The sequence below is a fragment of the Trichechus manatus genome, unplaced genomic scaffold (genome assembly GCF_000243295.1).
Source record: "Trichechus manatus latirostris isolate Lorelei unplaced genomic scaffold, TriManLat1.0 scaffold00113, whole genome shotgun sequence".
NCBI classification, from domain to species: Eukaryota; Metazoa; Chordata; class Mammalia; order Sirenia; family Trichechidae; genus Trichechus; species Trichechus manatus.
Window position 1 is genome coordinate 8,070,924 of NW_004444049.1, and position 20,903 is coordinate 8,091,826.

General features: G+C 51.7%; 1 protein-coding gene across 1 annotated transcript; it reads left to right on the top strand.

The window, feature by feature from the left end:
* Positions 1–580: 580 nt before the first annotated feature.
* SLC22A8 (solute carrier family 22 member 8) lies at positions 581–20,579 on the top strand. Its single transcript, XM_004383819.1, has 10 exons — positions 581–913; positions 12,398–12,501; positions 13,693–13,847; positions 14,601–14,769; positions 17,249–17,372; positions 17,593–17,708; positions 18,827–19,041; positions 19,951–20,059; positions 20,187–20,390; positions 20,480–20,579. Exons 1-10 carry the CDS (start codon positions 581–583, stop codon positions 20,577–20,579), a joined length of 1,629 nt encoding a protein of 542 aa, XP_004383876.1.
* The last annotated feature ends 324 nt before the right edge of the window (positions 20,580–20,903 follow it).

Sequence of the window (20,903 nt, forward strand, 5' to 3'; positions counted from 1 at the left end):
CACATACTCACACTGTTGTGCCCTTATGCTCCGACATAAAGATACACACACCAGTAGACACCCTGGTCCCTAGGTGGTGCAAATGGATTGCACTCAACTACTAGCCTAGAGGTTGGTGGTTCGAACCCACACAGCAGTGCCATGGAAGAAAGGCCTGGCGATCTGCTTCCCTAAAGATTACAGCCAAGAGAACCCCATGGAGCAGCCCTACTCTATAATACATGCGGTCACCATGAGTTGGAATCAACTAGACAGCAATGGGTTTGGTTTTTGGTTTTTTGTTTTCTTTTTTTTTTTTGGTTTTGTAGACACCCTGTACACACACCTGCACACACACCCACACCTGTGATCCCACACCTATACAAGCAATTGAGTACATCCTGTGCACATAAATCTGTGGCTACACACCCTGAACACCCACATCCTCACACGTCTATACATACAGTGTTCCACATTCTTGAGCTCACAAGCATATCCTTGTGCATCCACACCTATGCGCACACCCACACATCACCCCCACATGCACACAGACCTCTCCCTGGTACCTTGCCCGCAGCACTGGCTCATCTTGCCTGACGCCATGACCTTCTCCGAGCTCCTGGACCGCGTGGGTGGAGTTGGCCCCTTCCAGCTCCTACACCTGACCCTGATTGGGCTCCCTGTCCTGGGCATGGCCAACCACAATCTGCTTCAGATCTTCACAGCTATCACCCCCGTCCACCACTGCCGCCCACCCCCCAATGCCTCTGCAGGGCCCTGGGTGCTCCCCACGGGCCCAGACGGGAAGCCTGAGAAATGCCTCCGTTTCATACATCCACCCAACGCCAGCCTGCCCAACGGCACCCAGGGGGCCACGGAGCCATGCCTAGATGGCTGGACCTACATCAGCTCCAGGGACTCCATTGTGTCAGAGGTACGCCAGGCAACCACCCAACCCCCCTCCACATGGCACCCTGCAGCCTTGAGAACACCCCTTACCGCAGGCACGCCCACATGCCCTGCACCATGCATGGGCAGGACAGGAGGTGGGACCTAGACTTCCTAGGATCGGGGAACAGGACACTGGGCCAGTTAGCATCCCTGAGGGCAAAGTGGAAGGTGTGTGAGGTGCAGATCATTCCACTACCGAGGCTTGGTTTCTTCACAACTGGAGTCCAAGCATTTATTCAACAAACAGCTAAGGAGGGCTAGCCTGTGACAGGCACAGTGCTCAGCTCTGGGGATACAAAAATGCAACATCCCAGCTCCCATGGTGTCTGCAGTCTAGTGGGAATGACACCAAGTAATGGCAGGATCACAGAAAGAAATGTGGAACTACAGCTTCAAAGAGGTACTCAGTGCTGAGATCTTAGATGCCGGGACTGGATGTAGAGGCTGGGGGGCAGGATCAGAGGAAGCTCCCTACGGAAGTTGCCCCGGAACTGAGATACCTTCACACCATCAGGGCAAAGGTTAAGCAGGTAGTGAGGGAGAGGGAAAATTCCATTTTGCTCAAAGTCTCCAAGGTGGGGGTGTGTGTCGAAGACGGGCTGGATGAAGTAGAGGGTTGAAATACTCCTGAGCAGACGCAGAAAATGGCTCATCCACCCCCACATTCACCCATGGGTTCATCCTCTCATTCATTCATTCCATTGTTCGTTCCTTTATTCACCTGTTCTTTCACCTGCCACCTCTGGGAACTACAAAGTTGAATCCGACTCTTCAGTAAACTGACTGGCCAGTAAAGACAGCCTGTTAGGAGGAAGATGAGGAAATGGGGATTAGCATTTATGGAGCAGCCTCATGTCAGGTACATTCTGATGCTTTGCAGACAGTGTCTGGATTGATTTCCATCACCTTCTTCAGCTGAAGGTGAATTTTATCCCCTTTTACAGATCAAAAAAACTAAGACTCAGAGAAGAGAAGTGACTGTCCAATGATACGCAGCTGGTCAGTTTCAGAGCTGGAATTTAAAGCTAAAGCCCATACGAGATACAGGTGGATGAAGGCTTATGGGAATCAAAAGAGGGAGGAGCCATGGCATTCCAGGGAGGCTTCATGGAGGAGGTGGCTTCTCAGCAGTGAGCAGAGACCGATGTTTTGATTCTCCCCTTTGGAGACTGTGAGCTCCTTGAGGGCAGGATCCTGTTTCTTCCTCATTAGAAAGCCCTTACAGGTGCCAGTCCTGTGCTGAGCACATGTGTGACATGTGTGGGCTCCTGGAATCCTGGGAGATGTAGTATCTGCAAAGGAAGTACTATTATCTCCCATTTACAGACGAGGAGTGTGAGGCTCAGCCTGGGTTCATGACTTTCCCAGGATGGCTAGCATCTGGCAGAGGTAGGATTTGAATCCAGGGCTATCTATGAGCAGTCTGGATGATTGTTATTTGCTTGTTTAACAAATACTCATTTATGTATAAAATGCTTGCTATGTGCCAGCCACTGTTCTAAGTACTTTATAAATACTAACACTTTTAACTTTGACAACACTGTAAAGTACTTACTATTGTTATCCCATTTTCAGATGGGGAAACAGAAGCACAGAGAGGTTAAGTAACTTGCCCGAGGTCACACAGCTAGTAAGTTGCAGATTCAGGATTTGAACACAGGCACCTGGCTCCTTATCACTACATTTGCTGACTCTCATACTCCCTAGATTATATTTTCCCCCTGTCATATTTGTGTTTTCTCCCAGCACCAAACACAACATCTGAAATGCCCCCAGTCTCCAACAAACCTTTACTGACACCTACAGGTATAATGGCGTCCCTGGATGGTGCAAACAGTTAAGCACTCGGCTACGAGCCAAAAGATTGATGCTTTGAACCCACCCAGAGGTGCCTCGAAAGAAAGGCCTGGCAATCTACTTCCAAATGATCACGGCTATGAAAACCCTATGGCGCACAGTTCTACTCTGAAACACATGGGGTCACCAGGAGTCAGAATCGATCTGGTACATGCATAATACGTGAGGATGTAGGTTCCTGCCTGCCCTCTAGGAGCTTGCCTCTAGTGGAGAGACAGAAGCACCCCTCAAGGATTACTGGCAGTTTGGTGGAGTATGCAAACGCCCGTTGCCCACCCCTGCACCCCTACTCCTGGAACAGTGCCTAGCACAGACCAGGCGCTCTGTGGGAGAAATACTGTGCAATGAGTGGATGTGTGCTTTGTAAACTCAGAGTGCTCTAGGAACCCAGAGCAGGAGTGCCAACCAGCCTGGAGGGGCCATCAAGGAAGGCTTGCTGGAGTGGGCAGTGTGTGCACTGAGAGTGAAGGAGGAGTGAGAGCTAGCCACAGGGGGAAGAGGGCAAGGGCACCCCAGGGAAAGGGAACTGTATGTGTGGAGTCAAACTCGAAGTCATGGAAGCTTGACGAGAACAAAATAGTCGGGGGCTGCAAGTGGCAGCAGAAGGCCAGAGGGTGGTGAGGCCAGCTGAACTTGGGGCTGGAGGCTCCACAGTGCTAAGGCAAAGATGTGGCCTCTGTCCCCAGGGCAGTGGGAGCTACTGAATAGGGTTAAGAGAGTCACGCTCTGATCACTCCAACTGCAGGGTGGAGAATGGCTTGTATTGAGTTGTGAGTCCAGCGGCAGGGAGACCAGTTAGCCAGTTGCCCCAGGCATTCAGGAGAGAGATGACAGGTGCAAGGAGCAGTTGGAACAGATACCAGAGAAGTTAGAGATCTAGAAGCTATAGGACTTGGTGGCTGAATGGATGTGGGGCTGAGGGATGGGGAGAGAGTGGAACATGCCTCAATACCTGTTAAGAAATTGCCAAATGTATTGGGTAACCTGCTGTGCATCTAGTCCCTGGAAAGACAGAGAGAAGCACAAGCCACCATTCATGTCTTCCAAAAAAATACTACCTAGCAGAAGAAACAACGATCCTACCAGGAGCTTGTCACACACTAATCCTCACTAACATTTACTACGAGCTTACCCAGTGCCAGACGGTTCTAAGCACTTTACACATATTAGCTCATTCACCCCCCACGACAGCCTTCTGAGGTTAGCACCTTTCTTATCCCCTTATCTTATGATGAAACCAAGGGCTCTGTCACTGGCCCGGGGCACATTTTGTAAATGGTGGAGATGGGAGTTGGCTTCAGAGTCCAAACTCCTTAAGACGGCATAACCCCCTCCTCCACTCTGCACCCTGCAGCTCCGAGGAGGGTGCTGGGTGGGCTGGCCTGGTCACAGGTCTGCCTTCCCGCTAGGTTGCAGCCACTCCAGGGCAAGGACAGTGTCTTTTTCACCCTCTCTGCAGTCACAGGACTAGGTGCATAGTAGGAGCTCAGCTGAAGCTGAATGAAGGACATCCCCACTCAGAGCCAGCTGGAGGGATACAAACACTGCTGACTGCGGGCAAACAGCTTCCTTTCCAGGGTGCGCCTCCTGCTCCAGGGAGCCTGGCCAAGAGCAGAGGTTACAGGGCTTGTACCCAGTGAAGCATCAATTCACATCTTTGCTAGCCGACTATCCAGTCTCCATTATCAGTAGTTGAGACAGTGGGACTCTGCTTCCCAGCAAAGCACAGGTTTCACCAGGCCCCAGGTATGGTACCCCTCGTCTGGGTCAGGTCTGCAGCAGGCTCTGGCTCCCACGGGTTCTCAGCTGTGAAGGCCCACAGGCAGGGTCCCTGCCTGGCCATCAAATCGTTAGTGGTACCAGCACAGCAAGAACAGCCCCTCTGTTCTTTGTTTATGGTTCAGACCACGGCAAGTCCAGGCTCCATCTGCTTGGGTGGGGTGGGGTAGGTTCTTGCTCCCTGTGTGATAGAGGTAGAGCAGTGGCTGGACTAGGGGTGGGCCTCTCTGACAGGGAGGCAGGGCACTGGATGGGCTGGCTCACGTTGTTGTTAGATGCCATCGAGTCGGCTCCAGCGCATAGCGACTTTGTGTATAACAGGAAGAAACATTGCCCAGTTCTGCATGATCCACACAATGGTTGCTGTGTGTCAGTCCATCTCACTGAGGGTCTCTCTCTTTTTCACTGACCCTCCACTTTACCAAGCATGAAATCTTTCTCCAGCAATTGGTCCCTCCTGATGACATATCCAAAGTAATCTCCAAAGACGTATCCAAAGTGATAGGAAAGGTAGGACATTTGGCAAAGCACTGGATCCAGGTGACCCTGGTTAGTTGAGGCAATGGGCTGGCTCCCAGACCAACAACGTGGAATCTGGAACTAGGGTCAAGCAGCCAAGGTTCACATCCTGACTCTGCCATTTAATAGGGATGTCACAACCCTCAGAAGCCTCCGTTTCCTCATCTGTAAAATGGGATAGGAGAGCAAGAGTGAGGATTAAAGGAGAACACTTAGCACAGGGCCTGGCGATGGCAAAGTGTTCCGTTTAACGTTAGCTGTTGCCGCTCTTGCTGCTGTTGCTGTTGCTGTGGGTGCTGTTGCCGATGTTTGTTGTTATTGTTGGGGATGTCCTGAGACCCAGGGCAGCGGCGGGGGGTGCTGGGGATAGTCACTGCTCTTCCCAGCTCACACAGGCCTCAAGGCTTCTCCTCACTCTGCCTCATGGCATGGCCCCCACCTAGCCCACCTGGAAACAGCATAGGCCTAGGAACAAGACAAGGCTGGGTTCAAATCCCAGCTTCACCCCACAACAGTGACCTGGTGAGTCACCTCCCCTCTCCTGACTCAGTCCCTTTATCTATAGAACGGGATGATAGGGAACTTAGCTCTGGGGCTGTGTGAGGACTTCGCTGGTGTGGTGCGTAGTGAGAGAGCCCAGCATAGGGTTGGCCGAGGGGGCAGGGGTGGGAAACGCCATTTCCTTCCTCCTTCTGATCCCCTAAGCTGTCCTGGCAGGGGTGACCGCAAATTCCTTTCTCTCGGGTCAGCAGAGACACGGTTGGAATTTTTCAAAAGGAACTTTGCTAGGACATTAAGAGAAAACAAAGGCCTTTTTATAAAAGTCTGGAAAGTATGGGGAGCACAGATTCGGGGACCTGGGTTCCCTGGAAAGGAGTTGTAGCCCACAGCCTCACATGATGAACCCCAGGCCTGTGGATACCCAGCTGGGCCTGGGGGTCCCGAAGCTCCCACCTGTGGCCCTCAGGGGTCTAGTCTTGGATAAGCAAGCCCTTTCCCGCTCAGGCCCCTGGGATTCTTCTCTGGCCCTTGAACCTCCCTGCCCTCCCCACTCCAGGGCCACAAGAAGCCCATCGTCCACGTGGCGCCCTGGAGGCTCTGGGTCAGCTGCTGGAGAAGCCAAAAGCCTGCCCAGTGGGTCCTCTCTGGAGAGATCTCTGCCCTGGGCAAGTTCCCCTGCTGAGTCTCAGGCCTGCCACCTCTGACCTTCCCTGTCCCAATCCACAAGTCCATAGGCTGCCCAGCTCCCAGACCTCTTGTCCACCTCCTGGTCTCCAGCTCCTGCTTCCTGTCCCAACTTGCCCACCCTCAACCCTACCCTGGGCACCTCCCTCCCACCATTTCCAATATGACACCGGGTGAGGGCCAGAGAGCCCCGGGTGGAGGGCGAGTCTCACCCTCACCTCTTCCCTGGCCCAGCCTGACTCCTGGAGACAGCCCTGACCTAGGAAGCCCCTGATCATGTGCACAGGAGGGGCCTGGGGCCATCCTGTGGGCTCTCCAGGATCAGGAACTCACTGAACACTGATTGGGTATGGGACCCTGGACTGGTGCTTTCCATTCCTTCTCATGACCCCTGCAAATCAGGCATGATCGTCCCCATATTACAGAGGAATAAACTGGGCTCGGATTCAGAAGGTGACCTTCCCAGCAATGATGCTGATGAGGTCAAGCTTTTATAGGAGAAGTGGCGGGGAGGTCCAGATTCCATAACCCATGACTTTCTATTACATCACAGTCCCTGCAAGCAAGCACAGGCTTTACAATAACAAAACAGCTGCCATTTATTGAGTGCCGACTATTTACCAGGTGTAATGCTGAGTGCTTTTCAATCCTTACGTCATGTACAATCCTTAGAAGTGGGTGCTAGTACTACCTTCATGTAACAGATGGGAAGACTGAGCCACAGAGAAGTTAAGTAACCTGCCCAGGAACACACAGCTACTAAGTGACAGAGCTGGAGACTCTCATGCTTTTGACTTTCCCCAAGATACACGGATGATTCTCTTGGGTCCTTGTGCCAGAGCCCACCAAGGGTCCAAGAATGCACAGGGCTGCAGCAGTTCTCCCCAAGTTCTGACCTGGCTCCCAAAGGCCCCCAAGCTAGGGCAGGCTGTTTCCTTGTCCCTGCTCTGGGGGGCACAGGCCATGTGTGGTGTCTACTGGCAGAGTTAGCCCCCCAGACACACACAGCAGGGCCCCCATCCTGCTGACCATGGTCTTGGTCATGAATGGCTCCTCTGACCTTTTATGGTCCACCTTCTGCCTTGAATCTTGCTGCTGCTCCAGCTCCTGAGCCTGTCCTCACCCCCACCATTTGGACCTGATATTAGACTGACCTCTTGGCTCCAGGCTTGGACGCCCCCCTTGACCATGATCCCAGCCCATCCTAGCCTGTGCTGTCTTACACGGTTCACGGTAATAGCTGTCGTGTGCTGAGCCCTCCGTCTGCCAGCTCAGGGCTCAGAGCCAAGTGCACAATGAGTCATCAGGAAGCTGTGGTCAAGAGCACCAGCTGGGGGGGCCAGCAGACCTGGGTTTGTACCCCTGCCCTGAAATGGACCAAGATATGCTTGGGCAAGTTACGTAAACTCCAAGCCTCAGGTTCTTCATCTGTAAAATGGGGAAATACTAGTGCCTACTTCATAAAGTTACGATAGCATTATTTACAAAGCTTGCTCCTGAGCATAATAGCCCTTCTCTGTCTCCCCTACCCCCTTCCTGGTGCCTCAGCCTGTGCAGAAAGACAGGTAGTAAGCTTCCATCCTTCCCTGAACCAGTGAATACTCCAAGAGAGTGAAAAAGAGACCAAGAACATTAGACTAGGATACTAGAAGCAGGAATTCTATGTGGAGCTGCCAAAAGCTGGATGTGGAAGAGGTCGGCCAAGGCCATATAAAGGGCCAGATAGAAACACCAGGATGCTGAGTGGCTGTTTGGCTCCTCCAACCAGCAAGTCACCTTTCCTTCTCTGGGCTTCATCAGTAAAGTAGGTATAATAACCCAGCCCTGTTCACTCATTAATTATCCACTGAGCAAACATTAATATTTACCACGTACGAATGACTTGGCTACTTGCTAGGGATAAAAAGTCAAATGAAATGGTCTCTGCCCATCTCAGAGGTTACAGAATATGGGAGATGTAAACAAGTAAATAAGCAGCTAAAATGCTGTGCAACTTGTGCCCTCCTGGAGGTAAGAACAGGATGCTGGATATAGAAAGAGAAATGAGGGGCAGCTTAACCAAACTGCAAGTCTAGAAGTGCTTCTCAGTCATTTATCTGTTTCACAAATATTTATTGATTACCTATTTGTGCCAGACACCGAGGAAAGATGTTCCTGGCACTCAGAAAAGATCATCGTGATGTGAGTTTTGGAGGACTGGTAACATTACTAGAATAATGGTATCACAACAAGTGCAAAACCAAAGAGGAACGAAATAACGCGAAGATTTTGTAGAATCGCTGAAAGGTTGGCGGTTCAAACTCATGGGAGAAAGACCTGGTGATCTGCTCCCATAAAGATTACAGCCTAGAAAACTCGATGAGGCAGTTCGACTCTGTTACATGGGGTCAGTACGAATCAAAAATCAACTTGACGGAACTTGCTATTCCTTAAACAGAACAGCAAAGAGACCAGTGCAACTAGAGTGGAGTGTGCAAGGGAGAGAGTAGTAGCAGATGAGAGGAGAGAAGTAATGGGGGTAAAGATGGGCGCAGGACCTTGTAAACCAGTTATTGTAAGGGTTTTGGCTTGTTCTAAACTTGACTCAAAGTCCATTCCAGGAATGGTATTCCTGTAAATTTCTCAATCTTCTAGTAGAAACTGGTTTGTGGCGCTTATTCGAAAGCCTACGTAATTACAAGCTTTCTTCAGCTCTGTTAAGAAAACCTATAGCATAAGACTAGATGATTCATCAAGGTGTCAAGTCATTTGTTCTAAACATAACTCAAAATCCACCTCAGGAATGACATTCCTGTAAATTGCTCAATCTTCTGGTAGAAACGGGTTTGTGATGCTTATGCCAAAGCCTACATGATCACATGAGTCCCGTGGTATAAACAAAACTCAGTGGATCTAGTTTCAAATGGTGGAGTAGGCAGTGGCCTTAAACAATCAAACCGGGTCTGACATTGGCCCTCTCATGATCCAGACAGACTCTAGTTTCTTAAGGCACTAAGTATCCATGAAGTTTGGGATAATAATCAAATTTCCATTTGCAGCTTCTTGTGGGATGTATTAGGATAAGATAGGATGACACAACAAAAGAGCCAACAATAATGCAGTGGCTCAAAGAATATAGCAGGGGCTTAAAGAATATTGAATATCTTGTGTTACAGCTCCAAGGTGAGCATTTCAGGCTGGTGGGAGGCTCTGCTCTACAGGGTCATTTCAGGACCCAGACTGATATCTGCCCCAAAGAACTGCCATCTTCAACACATGGCTTACAGAGTTGCTCTAGTTGTCACCATTCCAGCCAACAGGAAGACAGAAAACACGTAGGTCCAGACCAGGGATTCCCTCTTAAACAAATGAGGTGGAAGTAGCATACATCTCTTCCACCCCTCACGTTCCATTGTCAAGAACCACGTGGCCCCATCCAGCTACAGAGTCACCTGGGAAATGAGCTATTACTACAGATAAAGGGGGCAAATGAATGTACGTGGACAAAGGGTCTTTACTTTAGATTTTCTTAAGGGGGACTTTACACAGCGTACCACAAATTACCAGAAGTCTCCTCTAGACATCCACTGGCATACTCCTCCTCATCCCTCCCACCCCTCCTTTGCCCTGTTCTCTCCCCCTGTCCCCTACACATAGCATGCAGGCTCCCATCCCAGCCTGAAAGGGCCACCAGGCTTGCTGGCCATGTTGGGCCACTCTGAGACCACTGGAGGACCTGGAGTTTTCATCCACCCCCATCCTCTCTCACGTCCAGCAGAGGAAAGTGTCAAGAGCTCCCTGGGATGTGTGGTTCTTCCCTCACTCTGTTTTTCTTCCAAACATTCTTGTGAGGCATTTCTAGTGAATCAAATTCTCCACTTCATTACACAAGTAATTCAGGGTGGCTGGAGCAAAGGGTGCTTGTTAAGGATTAGCAGGAGATTAGGCCAGACAGATAGACAGGGGCCAGAGCATGCAGGGCCTTAGAAATCTGCATTAATAGAATTTTATCTTTATCCAAAGGACAAGAGGAAGCCAGTGAGGGCTTTAGGGAAGAGAGGAACTTGATTAAAGGGGTGTTTTAGGAAGCTATTTATGTTGTCATGGAACAAAATGGATAGAAGAGGATGAGACTAAAGGGTAGGATACCAATCAGAAGGTTGTTGCAGTAATCCTCTCAGGGCCTCAGTTTCCTCATCTGTAAAATGAGGATGATAGTAGCACCTACAGGGAAAGAGCTTAGAACAAACAGTGCCTGGTACACAGTAAAAATGGGGGGAAAAATCTGTTCCATAGAGTCGATTCCGACCCACGGAGACCCCACATGTTACAGAATAGAACTGCTCCATAGGATTTTCTTCACTGCAATCTTAACAGAAGCAGATCACTAGGCCTTTCTTTTGCAGCACCGCTGGGTGGGTTCCAACTGCCAACCTTTAGGTTAGTAGACAAACACAAACTGTTTGCATCACCCAGAGGCCTTGGTACATAGTAAGCCCTCAGTGAATATCAGCTGTTATTGTTGATCCAAATGCAAGATACTGAGGCCTTCACTGAGGCAGTAGTAGCAGAAATAGAGAAAAAAGCCTAGATTTAAGATAAATGTTAAAAAAGTTAGAACCTGGAGGATTAGGTGATGGTTGAGTGAGAGAGAGAGAGGGAGGAGTCAGAGAGGGTTGCCAATCACTGGGACAGGACCTCACGGGGGTGTGGAGTGATAAGTCTCGTTGAGTTTCAGATGCTGTCTGGTATCATCCAGGTGGAGTTTTACAGAAGGAAGTTGAATATACTGGCCTTGAGGCCAAAAGAGAGGTTGGGCTGGAGATATATGGATTTGAAGTATTCATCATAACTTAGTAATTAAACCACAGGAATAGGCGGAATTGCCCAGGGAGATTGGATGAAGAGAGTGGAGGATCTGGGAAGAGCCCTTCAGAAACTTGAGTGGGTGGGCAGAGAGAAAGAGTTTATGGGGTAAAAGAGCAGTGGCCAAGAGGTGGAGAGAAACCAGGTAGAGGGAGAAGTCAGCTGTGCCAATGGCTGCTAAGTGGTCAAGCCGGGTCAGGATACAGAAGGTTCCACTGGATTCACTGAAAAACTCGTCGGTGGCTTTGGTGAGCACGGTCCCAGTGGAGTAGTGGGAGAAGAAGCCAGAGTGAAGTGAATTGAGAAGCAAGTGGGAGATGAGGACGTGGTGACAGCAGGTGTAGCTACTCTTTCAAGAGATTGGCTTTGAAGGGAAGGGAGAAATAGAGCGAATGTGGAAGGGAAAGGCAAGTTTTAAGATGGAGAGATTTGAATACATTCCAGTGCTGGTGGGGAGGAGGCAAGGGAGAGTGAGAGAGACTGAAAATCATGCATTCTGTTGGATCACCTTTCTTTGGAATAGGAATAAATATGGATCTCTTCCAGCTGGTTGGCCAGGTAGCTGTCTTCCAAATTTCTTGGCATAGACAAGTGAGTGCTTCCAGCACTGCATCCGTTTGTCATACTGTGGGGGTTTACATGTTGCTGTGATGCTGGAAGCTATGCCACCGATATTCAAATACCAGCACGGTTACTCGTGGAGGACAGGTTTCAACTGAGCTTCCAGACTAAGACAGACTAGGAAGAAGGAGCTGGCAGTCTACTTCTGAAAAGAAAGAGCCAGTGAAAACCTTATTTAGGTTAGTAGTTGAGCTCAGACGATTTGCAGCACCTCGGGACCTTTGGGGCAGGGGTTGGCAAGAGTAGAATAATGTCCCTGTGGAGGAGAGAGAGCGAGGTCAAGGGTGCAGGTGGAGAGTCGAGCCTTGGACACGTGAGGGGAGGAAAGGAGGCAAGAAGGGAGTCGCAAGGACACAGGCAAGGTTGGCTGTGTTGAGGGAGGAGGTTGAGAACAGACATGGATGTGATTTCGTATGCCGCTGACAGGCCACACATGCTTGAGGGATGCTATCATTACACAACCCAGGGTTAGGACCCAGAGAGTCCCAGGCAGACACAGGAGCCCCAACCAGGCTGAAGGGGAAATGGCACTTGGGAGGCAGGGGGCCAGTTTCAGGGATGCCGAGGGAGGGTGCTGGGAGAGTGAGTGAGCATGTGGGGAGACAGGGGTGAGCGGGCTGGTCTGGACTGAGCAGACTGGCCCCACTTTTCTCTTGTGCAGTGGGACTTGGTATGCGACTCCTACAAACTGAAGGAGTTGGCCCAGTCTATCTTCATGGCGGGTGTGCTGATTGGCGGGATCGTGTTCGGAAACCTGTCGGACAGGTGAGATGGTGGGGCATCGCAAGAGAAGGCACAACTCAGGGAGACAATCGTGCCCTACTCCGCTCCACCCGAGTGCCCTCAGAGGCAAAGCTCTGGGGAGACTGAAGGCATGGTCCTCTCTGGGTGGCCTTGGGCAAGTCCTATTCACTCTCTGGGCCACAGCCTTGTCTCTCCCCCAAGGCCCTTGCACCTCGAGTCTTCCAGCCTCCCCATACCCAGGGGGAAGCCTGGGCTTTTCTGGCACAAGGTCAAGGTCGTGCCCGTGAAGCAGTTCTACTCTGTAACGCATGGAGTTGCCATGATTTTCAGTCTATCCCTCACCTCTCTTGCCTCCTCTCCACCAGCATTGGCATGTACTCAAACCTCTCCATCTTAAAACTTGCCTTTCCCTTCTACTTTTGCTCTGTTTCTCCCTCCCCTTCAAAGCCAGTCTCTTGAAAGAGTAGCTACACTTACTATCACCATGTCCTCATCTACCACTTGCTTCTCAATTCACTCTACGCTGGCTTTCCCCTCCACTTCTCCACTGGAATTGTGCTCACCAAAGCCACTGATGAGTTTTTTCAGTGAATCCAGTGGAACCTTCTGTATCTTGACCCGGCTTGACCGCTTAGCAGCCATTGGCACAGCTGACTTCTCCCTCCACCTGGTTTCTCTCCACCTCTTGGCCACTGTTCTTTATCCCCATGGGTTCTTTCTCTCTGCCCATCCACTCAAGTTTCTGAAGGACTCTTCCCAGATCCTCCACTCTCTTTATCCACTCCCCCCAGGCAATTCCACCTATTCCTGTGGCTTAATTACTATGTTATGATGAATATTTCAAATCCATGTATCTCCAGCCCAACCTCTCTTTTGGCCTCAAGACTAGTATACTCAACTGCCTTCCGGAAAACTCCACCTGCATGATATCAGACGGCATCTCAGACTCAACAAGAGGTGGTGCAGAGAGACCGCTTAGAGATGGCTCTCCTTTGACCCCTGATCAGGCTGCCAAGCTGGGGGTGGGGGTGGAGAGATCACTCATTAACTCAAATCTCTAATTGCAAACTTGTTGAAAAATAGCAATTACTAGCAAGGCTCTGCCCGGGAAGGAAGCTATGTGCCCCCCTGGCCCTTTGGGACCTGCAGAGTCACTCGCCTTGGCAGCCACTCTGGGGCTAACGCGGCCCCCACCTCTCCTCGGTGCTGCAGGTTTGGCCGCAAGACGATCCTATCCTGGAGCTACCTGCTGCTCGCGGCCAGTGGCTCCTCTGCCGCCTTCAGCCCCAACTTCCACACCTACTTGGTCTTCCGCTTCCTGACTGGCTGCAGCATGTCAGGCATTACCCTGAGCACGGTGATCCTGAGTGAGCGACGTGGAGGGGGCAGAGGAGGTGGGGTTAGGGGAGCACCAGTCAGAAGCTGAGAGAGAGTGGCTCTAGGCCTGGCCCAACCACGGGCTCCTTGAGACCTTGGTCAAGGTGCTGGGCCTCTCAGGACCTCAGAGCCTCCTCTGAACATAACAACAGGCATATGTATAGTTGTTGTTAGTTGCCATCGAGTTCATTCTGACTCATGGTAACCCCATGAGTGCAGAATAGAACTGCTCCATAGAGTTTTCAAGGCTGTGACCTTTCAGAAGCAGATCTCTAGGCCTGTCTTCTGAGGGGCATCTGGGTGGGTTTGAACTGTCAACCTTTCAGCTAATAGCCAAGCATTTAACTGTTTAGGCCATGCAGGGACTCCTTCTTAGTATATTAATAGTAGCTATCAATACTGAGGGCCTACTGTGGGCCTGGCAGTCTACTAAGCACATGATCTCACTCAGTCCACACACACAAGCAGGTGATGTCATGATCTCCGTTTTATGGATGAAGAAATTGAGGCACAACAAAGGGAAGTCACTTGCCACTGGAGAGGCAGTGGTCAAGCACATGGGCTTGGGGATCAGACAGGCCTAGGTTGGAATCCTACCTCCTTAAGCCTCGGTTGCAGCATCTGTAAAATGGAGATGATGAACTCTTACGATGAAGGTCAGGTTGTGTAGCCATTGGGAGGCAGGAGGGAAATGCCTGGGGCCCAGCAGGATCCTAATCCGGTCCTTGGGCTCCTCCCTGCAGATGTCGAGTGGGTGCCCACCCGGGTACGGGCCATTCAGTCGACAGCAGTTGGCTACTGCTACACCATTGGCCAGTTCGTTCTGCCCGGCCTGGCCTATGCCATCCCCCAGTGGCGCTGGCTACAGTTAACTGCGTCTGTTCCCTACTTCATCGTCTTCCTGTGGTCCTGGTACGTGGCCCCCTGCTCTCCACCTGCTTCCTTAGGCCCACTGAGACCAAAAAGAAGAAGCCCACGCCAGACCAGGCTGGCCAGCTCTGTCTGTCCCTGGGCACCCCTGACCCAGGGTCAGGGAAGGACATTCCAGGAAGGAGGACTTGTATAAGCAAAGGCAGGGAGCATGTGGGAGCAAGTGTCCAGGGGGCAGTGAGGGGCTACCTGCAGCTGAAGAAGAAGAGTACATTGAGATGGACAGGATGGAGCTCAGAAAGCCAGCGAGGATGAAGCTTCACACGGAGGGAAATGGGAAGCCACGAAGTGTCTGTGTTGAGAGGTCTGACCAAGATTTCGTTTGTGAAGTAATAGTCCAGAAGGACAGACCCAAGTGGGACAGACCCAAGATGCGGGGTAAGGGGGAGAAACTGAAGGGAGGTGACTGGGTAGGCAGGAAGTGTCTGGGTACAAGTCTGAAAGATATTTGAAGGAAGAACTACAGAATTTGGGGACTTCTAAATTTGAGGTGGGAAGGAAAAGAAAGCCCCAAGAGGTGCCCTAGCCTGGGAACCTGGGACAACTGAGGTATCAGAGGGGGCAGAAATCTCACTTGAGGTAGAAGGTAAATTCCATTATCCACATGTTGAACCTAAGGACACATGGAGGACAGGAGATGAGAAGAAGGTAGTTGGAGCCAAAAGACAAGAAATCACGGACAAGCTCAGGGAAAGAAATGAAGTCTTAGAGCACCCTTTATTGAGTACTTACTATGTACATGCAAGGCCCTGTTCTGAGCATTAACCTACATTGTCTCAGATCCTCGTGACATCTCTGTGTGAAGGGGCCATTATCATCCCCATTTCATAGATGAAGAAACTGAGGCTCAGAGAAGTAAAGCAAGTCCCCAAGGTTACACAAAAAGGAGCAGAACTGTGGTGGAACCTCAGCTTGGAAATGAGAATAGAAGCTCTTAGATATTGTTGTCAGTTGTCATCAAGTCCCTTCCGACTCATGGTGACCTCATGTGTGCAGAGTAGAACTGCTCCATAGGGTTTTCAAGGCTGTGACCTTTCGGAAGCAGATCGCCAGGCCTGTCTTCTGAGGCTTATCTGGGTGGGTCCAAACAGCCAACCTTTTAGCTAGTGGTCGAGCACTTAACCATTTGCACCACCCAGGGAATGAGGATAGAAGCTCTTAAAGGGGACGGGCAATCTGAGGGTAAGCGAGTAAGAGAGATGTGCAGAGAGCCCGGAGTGGAGCTGGAAAGAATGTTCACACCCAGGAGGAAGCAGAGACGGAGCAGTCAGAGAGTCGGGGTGAAAATACTGGCTGAGGGTCATCAGCAGTACATGCGAGAGCGCGTGTGCCTTCATTGTATGGTTTCAGGTAAGACTCAACCACTTCGAGCCTCAAGATTCTTCTAGGTAAAATGGAGATAATAATGCTGGTCACCAGAATTTTGTGTGTCTGGCACATAGGGAGTCTCACTATTTGGAAGCTACTGTTGCTATTATTTTCAGGGGTGGAGTAGGGTGTCCAGACCCTAGGTGTGGGTTTGGGAGGGAGTCACTGATATTCTTGCTGAGAGCAGCTCAGAAGATTGTCAGGGCAGAAAAAGAGACCACAAGGCTAGAAGGCTGGGTAGCACTGAGCCCAGAAAGCCAACACTATCAGCTGGGGGCAGTGGTCCGAGGCCAGGTAACCAATGTCCACTCCCCAAAGGACCTCACTGGAGCCAGGTCCCAGGCGAAGCTGACCCCACCTTGGACCAGACCTCTCCAACTCCATTCCTTTCTCCCCACACCTCTGCCTCCTGCATTGCTCTTCGCCTAGCGACATTCCTTGAGGACTGCTCAGGTGGAGCAATCCCAACAGAAGAGCCCATGGGAAGGAGAGGATGGGGCGGTTGTCCTCTAGCCAATCCCAAGACATTGGCACACCCCATGCTGTGGTCCCCACCCAGCAGAGCTTGTCCTTTGCAGGGAGAATATAGGGGTCCTCAAACCCATTCCCTGGGCCAAACCTTCACCTTAGCCCCAGGCGCCTTTCCCAAACTGCCCCGGGACTGCAGCCCTACCACTTCTTCAACAGAGAGGCTGGGGTCACAGCCCAACGTAGGCTGTGGAGGTGGACGGACGTGCAGGACCCTCCAGCTGTCTAGCCTTGGACATGCAGCCCCCTGCTCAGGCCCCACCTGCCTTGGCCCAGGGCCCGGGGCTCCTAGCTAAGGAAGATATCCAAAGTTAATAAGCGACCCGGGTGGGAGGCAGAAGGAGAGCTCTTCTGGAAGGGGAAGAAGAGAAGGCTGGAATTTGTGCTGGCTGCCAGCAGCCCAGGTGCAAATTTTGGCCACGTTTAAATTCCATGAAATCTGCAATAAGGCCGCTCAGGTTTCTAGGCCTCTGACCCCTTGGCCCTGGCTGTTGATGTTCTCCCAGCCTCTCAAAGGGGGTTCTGGGGTGGGAGGAAGCACTGCAACTTGATTCTGGGCCCCCAGGTGGGTAGCAGAGTCTGTAAGCTGGATGGTCCTGTCCGGAAGGTCCTCGAAGGCCCTGAAGACACTCAAGTGGGTGGCTGCTTTCAACGGCAAGAAGGAAGAGGCAGAAAAGCTCACCTTGGAGGTAGGAGCCATGAGGGATTGTAATCTAGAGGTCGGGACTCCAGGGCTCTGCTCTTGCACGCTCCCCTCTGCTTGCCACCTTTTCCCCTGCACCCAAGCCTGCATTATATATGGTCCCCTAAGCAAGTGTTTCTGGAGGTCCCAGGCCTGCACCTCCTGCTCTTCTGCTTTCTACCCACCAGCTGGTCACTAATGGCACTCTTCCCTTCCTTTTCCCCAAGGAGCTCAAGCTCAACCTGCAGAAGGAGATCACCTTGGCCAAGGCCAAGTACAGCGTAGTTGATCTGTTCCGGACGCCCATCTTGCGCCTCATGTTGTTCTGTCTTTCCCTGGCCTGGTAACCCACCACCTCTCCCTGCCAACTCCAGCACCTCCACCAAGGCACGGGTGATGCAGAAGGCCTCTGGCAGGCTCACCTGAGAGCATGGCCAAGAGCATCTGCAAGTGGAGTCAAGTACACCCCTCCCCTAGGCCACCCCAGCCCAACCCCAGCCCCCAAATCAGCTGCATCCCTGCCCCACACCCAGGCCCGGCCACCAGGGTCTGCTTCCCTTTGGGGTCATGCCCACCCCACCACAGGGCAAAAGCTCCAAATCCCTTCACCAGTTCTCATCCCAGCCATGGAAGTTTCTGGATGCTGAATCTCTCTGTCTCTGCCTACACTGATCTGGCTCTGCCCTTTGGGACCCCACAGAGCAAGGCTGCCCTCAGGGCTTCAGACTTGAAAATGGAAATTTTGTTTCTCCTGAGTTTTCTCTTCTGTCCCCTTTTGTGACCTGATTTGGAGGCCCTTCTTCATCCTGGCCATCCCCCTAAGAATAAGATCCAATTTGTGGTCTAGGAACCCTTCAAAAGAGATACCAAAATTCAGAGAGATGGATAGGAGACATCTGGCCCTTGCAGACGGTTTAATTTTCACCTCCCCTACACTGGACATTAAGCTGTTCGTCAGGCAACTCCTACACAACCAAGAGAGATCTGCCTCCTTTGGTCTCCTACTGGTCCCTGGGTGGTACAAACAGCTTGTGCTCAATTACTAACCTAAAGGTTGGTGGTTCAAACCTACCCAGAGGCTCCATGGAAGAAAGGTCTGGTGATCTTCTTCCATAAAGATCACAGCCAAGAAAACCCTCTAGAGCAGTTCTACTCTGTAACACATGGAGTCACCATGAGTTGGAATCGACTCGACAGCAATGGATTTGATTTTTTGGTTTGGTGTCCAAGATTCCTTCCAGTCCTGCTATTCTCTGGGGCCAACTGTATGGCCCCTGTGCCACCATACCCCAGATCCAGGCCCATCTCTGACGTAACCAAGTAATCACTTTCCCACTGAGCCCTTACCAATTGGTTGTAGTTGGCACAACAAACTCCACATCATCCTGGTGACCCTCTGGCCAGTATGGGGAGAGGCCCCAGACTGGCTGAGATGCTCACCAGTCCCTCTCTGCTTCTCAGGTTTGCCACTGGTTTTGCCTACTACAGTTTGGCCATGGGTGTGGAAGACTTTGGGGTCGACATCTACCTCCTCCAGATCATCTTTGCAGGTGCTGATGTCCCAAGCAAGTTCGTCTCCATCCTCTCCATGAGCTACCTGGGCCGGCGCATCACTCAGGCTGCTTCTCTGCTCCTGGCAGGAGGGTCCATCTTGGCTCTCACCTTAGTGCCCTCGGGTGAGAGGCTGGGCTACCCCAGAGCCCTCGGAGGAGAATGAACCATGCAGGCCAACATGTCCGTGGGCATCACAGGCTGCCACAGGTTGCGGCTCTGCCTCTAATTCACCACGTTACCTTGAGCAGGTCCTTGGGCTGTCTGGGTCTCAGGTCTTTCGTCTAGAGAATAACTCAGTTGGGCTGGATGATATTGAAGCTCCTTTCCTGATCTGACTTGGACTGGGCAATGTATGGTGGTATCTGGACATTGTGAGGGATTGTTTTGGGATTGGGGGTGTCTGTGTATCATCACTGTGAAGAACAAGTGGGGATGGGGAGACAGCCCAGTGCTCAAAAAGACCCCACAACTTACTCCATTAAGACATTGGAAAAGCCACTTGTCTTTTATATAGACAATTGTTTGTTGATACACCTATCTCCTTCTAAAGGGATTTGAGATATCTTAGGACAAGGGCATATACATCAAAATATAAACGAGAATAAGGAATCAGAGCCAGGGAAAAACACAAACACAGCAGGACACAAGGAAGCAAAGCATTAGAAATAGCAGAGGAACTATTACTCAGCTCTAAGTTTGGATCTGAGCTTCCTGGCAACCAAAGCAAAAAAGGAGACAAGGTCAGTTACAGAATTCTTGTTATCAAAGCCAAGCTTTTCCTAGTGCTGAAACTTTTCAGAAATCTCTCCTGAGAGACTCAGTATGGGGGTAAAGTTGACCTGATGCCCTTGGCACTTCAGTACCATCACCTGTCTGCCCTCCTCCCTTACTGGGCTGTGAGGAGGATCATCAAGGCTGGTGCACAGGGCAAGGCCTGGTCCAGAACAGATTGACTGGGGAAGTTTGCTAAGCGATGGGAACACTCAAGTGCTCCCAAGCTCCAAGGCCCATACATTTTCTTCCCTCTGCAGACCTGCAGACCTTGAAGACAGTGCTTGCTGTGTTTGGGAAGGGGTGCCTGTCCAGCTCCTTCAGCTGCCTCTTCCTCTACACAAGCGAGCTGTACCCCACCGTTATCCGGTAGGTGTTGTGACTGGGCCCAGCCAGCCAGGGTCAGTGGGGCTATGGCTTCCTGCCCAGGGGTCCCAGGGCCATCCTTCAAGAACCCCACATCCAGGCTGCCAATCCCTGCTCTGAACCTTCTCAGGCAAACAGGTTTGGGCGTAAGTAACCTGTGGACCCGCGTGGGCAGCATGGTGGCCCCACTGATGAAGATCCTGGCTGAGGTGCAGCCCTTCATCCCCAATGTCATCTACGGGGTCACGGCCCTCCTGGGAGGCAGTGCCGCCCTCTTCCTGCCTGAGACCCTCAATCGGCACTTGCCAGAGACCCTCGAAGACGTGGAAAACTGGTCAGCCCCTGCCTCTGGCCCCACCAGTGCTCCTCCTCGGGGAAGCAGGGCTGGGCCCAGGGCTTTGCCTAAGTTCTCACTGTCCCCAGGTCCCAGCAGGCCAAGGAGACAGAGAAGGATCCAGAAGGGGAAAAGGCCTCCCAGAGGATCCCTCTGCAGCCCTGTGACCCAGGCCTGGTCCCCAGCTGAGGGCAATGGAGCCCCTTTCCCTGCCCTCCAGAGAATGGTCCCTGCTAAGGCTCTGCCTGCCTCTAGGCTCCTCAGACACCCTGGGATCCTGAAGACAAAATCTTCTGAGAGTTGGATGAAGGAGTCTCCATCTACCTTCCACCACCAGAGCCTCCAGCCTTGGCCAGTTCAAGTGTTCTTCCCCAGGCCTTCCCACGCCCACCAGGCCCTCATCCTCCCTATAGCCCAGGCCGTGCTGTTCTTCTGCCCCAGCCCTTCTCCACTGTCCCAGCCTCCTCCCTCTGAGGGCCTCTGGGCCCCCTGGGTCAGGCCTGGGAACCCAGA

What these genes read in the sequence shown, in the direction of transcription:
- SLC22A8 (XM_004383819.1), top strand. Translation starts at nt 581, where the DNA reads ATGACCTTCTCCGAGCTCCTGGACCGCGTGGGTGGAGTTGGCCCCTTC. An exon ending in CCTGAGCACGGTGATCCTGA is followed by an intron (nt 13,848 to 14,600) that starts GTGAGCGACGTG and finishes TCCTCCCTGCAG; the next exon opens with ATGTCGAGTGGGTGCCCACC. An exon ending in ATCGTCTTCCTGTGGTCCTG is followed by an intron (nt 14,770 to 17,248) that starts GTACGTGGCCCC and finishes CTGGGCCCCCAG; the next exon opens with GTGGGTAGCAGAGTCTGTAA.